Source organism: Triticum dicoccoides, chromosome 4B (assembly GCF_002162155.2).
Source record: "Triticum dicoccoides isolate Atlit2015 ecotype Zavitan chromosome 4B, WEW_v2.0, whole genome shotgun sequence".
Taxonomy (NCBI): Eukaryota; Viridiplantae; Streptophyta; class Magnoliopsida; order Poales; family Poaceae; genus Triticum; species Triticum dicoccoides.
In genome coordinates, this window is record NC_041387.1 from 468479807 (window position 1) to 468485107 (window position 5301).

At 42.5% G+C, this 5301-nt stretch overlaps 1 protein-coding gene across 2 annotated transcripts in view; it reads right to left on the bottom strand.

Moving 5' to 3' along the window:
* Positions 1-669: 669 nt before the first annotated feature.
* LOC119290923 (J domain-containing protein spf31-like) overlaps positions 670-5301 on the bottom strand; it is a 7668-nt gene continuing 3036 nt past the window's right edge. For both annotated transcript variants that reach the window (XM_037569606.1, XM_037569607.1), the window contains exons 3-9: positions 5227-5287; positions 4527-4604; positions 4326-4399; positions 1585-1698; positions 1399-1506; positions 1190-1228; positions 670-1116 (exon numbers count right to left, since the gene is read on the bottom strand). In XM_037569606.1, coding sequence (XP_037425503.1) covers positions 1030-1116; positions 1190-1228; positions 1399-1506; positions 1585-1698; positions 4326-4399; positions 4527-4604; positions 5227-5287 — 561 coding nt within the window. In that variant the 3' untranslated portion in view covers positions 670-1029. The remainder of the gene's footprint in view (positions 1117-1189; positions 1229-1398; positions 1507-1584; positions 1699-4325; positions 4400-4526; positions 4605-5226; positions 5288-5301) is intronic.

Below are 5301 nucleotides of genomic sequence, written 5' to 3' on the forward strand. Positions count from 1 at the left end.
TTCGGTAGAATGTTAATGTGCTCAGTCAGTGATAACTTTTTTTTTTGCGGGTCCGTCATTGATAACTTTGCGTCTTTGGCTATCAAGAAAATAAATCATTTGCTGGCATGGCGAGCCCAGTTGATCGTGATCAAGCGCAATGAGAAGAATCGTGATAAGCGTTGAAGCCTACGTTTCTGACCAGTTGGTTCCTTCAGAGTTTGACGACGGCAAGTGCATGCAATGCAATGTATCAACCCCTTTCAACACTTCCACTTTGGCGCTACAGACATCCCAGGCGTAGTGTTCTTCTCCGGACCTGTCGTCTGGAATTGACCAACGTAGCAGATTTTGCTGTGCCGTACGAGGACCAGGAGGTAAACACAGGTTGACTTGTCAGTACAGAGAACAACTTTGAATTGCATCTGCGCCAATGTCAACACTAGCTAGCTACGAGACATCCACGGGATGGTACCCAAGTCAAACAGACAGATGATGCAAAACTTTTGCCTCCGTTTCGAAAAGAAAAACAGATGATGCGCCTCCCACGTTCATCGCACTCATACCAAGGCCAACGCCCAGAAAACAGAAACCCGTCACAGATTGGCTTGTAAGAAATGGGGGTGGGCAAGACGCAAACGTTTGAGATCCAGCATCTAAATAAATTAGCAAAAGACTGCAACAAGTCCATGGTCATACTATGATAGCTAGCAAATCGTGAAAACATATATGTAAGCATGACTTACAGTGAATATTGAAACAACGATCATATTCCAAGATCCACTTCAGTTTTTCTTTTCCAACAGAAAGTTTCTTTTTCAAGAAGGCATTCTACACAGGTACATTAGTCCAATACCACTCTATGTAGATGATATGCGGCCATTTTTGCTCACAGTTATCTGCCATGTTCCACTGACTACACTGGGAACATACAAGCCATAACTCAAGTTTATAGCCTGAAAGATAAACTTGACAGGCTGTGGCTTGGATCAGGTCGCGGCAAGAATGGCCGCCAGATTGGTCTTCGAGTGCAGATGAATACGACACCTTTTAACCACGCTTTACTGGCCTCTGAACATAAGATTTGTTCGGGTCTTCAGTCTTGAGCCTTGGAGGTTTGAGCTCTCCTTTCCGTGCCTGTAGAAATGAAACTGTATGTCAAAAGAGTCATGGGTAACAAAAATACAACTTCTCAACTGCACTCTCTAACCTTCTTTCCTGTCTTCATGAAATCCCTCCAGCTAGAGACCTGCAAACCACAAAGACATGGTATCAGACATTGCCCGTGGCAACAACTCGACGAAGTCTTTCATTTTTCCCCGTGGCAACAACTTGTAGGTAACTATTTAAATAGCCACAAGCATAGTGTTCAGTTAGGATAAAATATTTCAATTTTCTACAAATGAACAGTAAGCTTACTCGCTGGTCTCTCGTCTCCTCCCACTTCTCTTCATGCTCTCTCTTCCTCTTCCACATTTCTTTTGTTTCCTCCTCGTCCTTCTTCAGTCTTCCTTCTTCCTCTGATATCTGCATAGTGCACATGAACAAAGCTCAAGTGAGTGGCTCAACTGATGATGTTTGAATATGTTAAAGCCTATTACTTACCCTCATCTGCATTTTCCTCCGACGCCATTCTTTGTCTGTCAAAATCTCACGAACTTTAATTATTAGCTGCTTCTGAAATTCGTCCGATCTTTCAAACTGCTCTTCATACTTTCCCTGCACATATAAGCAAGCCAATCAATGGAGGTTCTCAAGTGCTGAAGATATGAAGCTCAATAAGATGTTTCAAGGGTCTAGCAGAACAATCACCATTAAAAAAAATCGAGACAAGACTGCGAACAGGAAAACATCAGAACTGCAAGATTCTACATGATCATTGACATTAGCAAATGACTCATTTCATGGTATGGGAATCATCTTTTTTCTTCCGAAATGCTGTATTCTCAAGTATCTAAAATCCCATCATACGCATGCAATGACTTCTAAAATAATTATCATTCCATGCAGTCAACCAAGAAAGACAAACATGCATCACAGATCTGCGTAGTTATTAGAGAAATTGAAGCAAACAACAGGTCACCTCAATGGTGTACAAAGCAGCTAGTATATTTTGAGGACATCTTTCTCCAAGAAATTGTTTTTCACCAAATTGAAGAATAAATAAGTTCAAATCATAGAGTGCAACAGAATGAAGATCCGTTGTTTAAAAAGCTGAATCAGACCAGTGATTGAACTCGAAACAAACCATAACCAGCAACTTCAATGGTTGGGTTTTCATTCAAGGACCATCTACATAACCTAGGGTGTGTTTGGTTGCAGTCATGGACCGGAATGTCACGGGTCCAACCCGTTCCTAGGCCTCGTTCTCGCGTTCAGTACACAGGTGGAACGGTCACCCCCTCGTTCCCACGGACCGAATATTCGGCCCAGATCCGGAACGGGGTGAGACCTCCAAACTGAGCGGACGACGCAGAACCACTCTTCTCCTCGCACTCCCGCAGCCCTATCGTCTCGTGCGGCTCCTCTCCCTCGTCTCTCCTCCCACGTTGGCGCCGCCGGCCCTCCTCCTTTCTCCGAAGCACGTGCGGCGGGCAAGCGGGTGCGTGGCGGTCTTGCGGCAGGGCAACAGCGGCGGCACATGCCGGGAAGCAACGGAGCAGCCACTTAAAGAGCCGGCCGCTGACCGCGCCTGGGTTCGCGCCGTCGAGAGCCACGGTCGCGCGTGTGAAACGCCAAGGCCAAGCCACGCATCCAGCCGGCCGCCACGCTCAGCTGTCGTATTTTTTTCTTGTAGCTGCTGTTTATCCTGTGGTTGAGTCCGATTCTTGTAGCTCACACCCACATTCGTTGCATGGATGGATGGATTCGATTTGTTGATGTTCACACCCCTGTTCTGTAAATTAATTTTAATGGTTCTGGGGAAAATATGTGATAAGAATCAGAATTATATATATATATATATATAATCTGCATTTGGGAGATGCGTTTTGTTTCTTGCCTTCGTTGATCCTGATACTGGTTGCTGGTTTGAGTCTTTGTCCCTGTGAATCTTGGTTATCCGGTTCAGTTCAGCAAGGCAGACTGCAGTTGCAGGAACTGCTCGTCCAGAAAAGAAAAGTTAAATGTCGAATGACTTTATTTTACGTCAAACTTTGGCATGGAATTAACAGTCAAAATGTTTATCTGCCTTAGTTGCATGGATGGATGACCACTTACAAGTCCATTCCATTCCATCTACCAAACATCACAATGTAACCATTCCATTCCTTTGAATTACCCATACCAAAGAAAAGGACGGAACCGACCCATTATAGTGAAATCGAACCATGACATTCCATTACACTTCGTTCCCGAACCAAATACACCCCTAGTGAACCAGGCGGTTCTGGTGAAAACCCCATGAAACTGGGCATGCTTTAGAACCAGGAGGCGCTTGTTCCTGATACCTATGCCCAGTCCAATCAGCTCACATGCTCATGTGTGAATTTGGTTCTCTGAGCTAACCCTCCCAAGGCTGCCTCTACCAGTCTGCATTCCATCCAATATCAGCTCCCCTTTCTATTTGCTCTTCTACTTCCTCATCCATTTACCATTTCACCCTCTCTGATATTTTTGCTTGCTCTTTCTCAAACAGAGCCCCAGCGTAAGAAGGGGCAGCTCAGTGTCACGAGGTCAATAGGTCACAGAGGTAGTGTCTTCACCATGAGAGCTCAGCGGCAATGGAATGCCTTATACTTTATACATGACTTGATAAACCCCAGCAGAATTAGCTTGATTTAATAGCTATTTGGGTACAATGCTAGACGCTAGTTATTAAATGAATAATAGAATCTGGTACCTAAACTTTGCACTTGGGTTAGATAATTCTTGGAGTTAGTTTGATTTTTGCAGGCAGCACTGGTTCCTTCATCTACAACTTTGGCGATATGTTTCTCTTTTCTTGAGGGGGTTGACGTTATAATTCTCAATTTCACGCTGCTGTACATAACATTGTAGAAGATATAATGCGTATGACTAATAAAATATTATATCTAGAGAACTGTTGGTCAGATGGTCAAACTGCTGCCTGTCCAGTGTTTAGAGCGCTGTGGAGATCAGCAGTCACCAATTAGGCTTGTTACTGACAAACACTGGTTAAGAGAATCTCTGATGAGTCTGGGGTTTGATTTCCAGATGACTTAAGTTTATTTAGACCATGAAACTAGTCCAAATTAGACCAGTTCATGTTGAGACATACTTCAGATTACTTTTCGCATTAATCTTTGTTTGAAACATTTTACTCTGAGCGAGAATTACTAAAAAGTCGATGACAACTGACACAACCTTTCATGGGATTGTCTTACCTCATCTACTTGGGATTTTATCTTAGATGCACTGTCTTTCCTCAACTCTTTTTTCCTTTTTGCCCTCAGTTCTTCTGAAATTTCTCAACACAAAATAATATCAGTTTTTGTTCTTCATATCTCCTTCATTATAAATTGAACAAATCACTGAACTGATGTAAAAAAAATTACACTGGGTTAAAATAAGATTACATCACACACCTTTTGCAGAAGTAACTTGATCAAGAATGTACCCTCTTTCCTGTGGATCAAGTAGGAGCTGCTGTGCTTTTGCCAGGGCTGTTTATGAGTAGAGTAGGCAACGTTAAACAAATATACATCAATGCATAAACGACAAGAGATGCAGAAGAGTGTGACACTGGGAAAATAGTAAGTCACTGATGCGCAAAAGGTTGGTTAGTTATAACTAATTGCAAGAAGAGATCATGCAACACTTACTTATCCTGGTTTCTCTTGAAAAATGCATCCTCCTACAGGGATGAAAAAATGCCTAATTCTAGAGTGATACAAAGGCTACTGCCATCTCCAAGCAAAATTGTACAGATTCATCTTCTAAGCTGACTTATCCATGTTGTAATTTGCACTCCATTATCTGGACTTTTGGACTTGGTGTTGAGGCCAGTAAATTAAAAATTGTTCCAGCTTTTTTTCCTAGCATGTCATAATTTTGGTACATCCCTCTCTCCCAGAAAAATATATATAAAGTCATACGAAACTATTAGTTTTGACATGTCATGATCTTGTTTATGCCATGTGCTGTCACCAAATAATATCTGTAAACCTGACCTAAATGAAGCCTACAACAACACAAGTGCAATACTGTCTCCTAACCTGATATTACTATGCATCACTATTACCATCTCATATGCTCCACATGGCAATGATTAGACAGTTCACATACCTCCAAAAGCTTCTTGTGCTTGTGGATGCTTGCACTTGTCAGGATGGACCAACAGTGACAACTAGAAAAGGTACA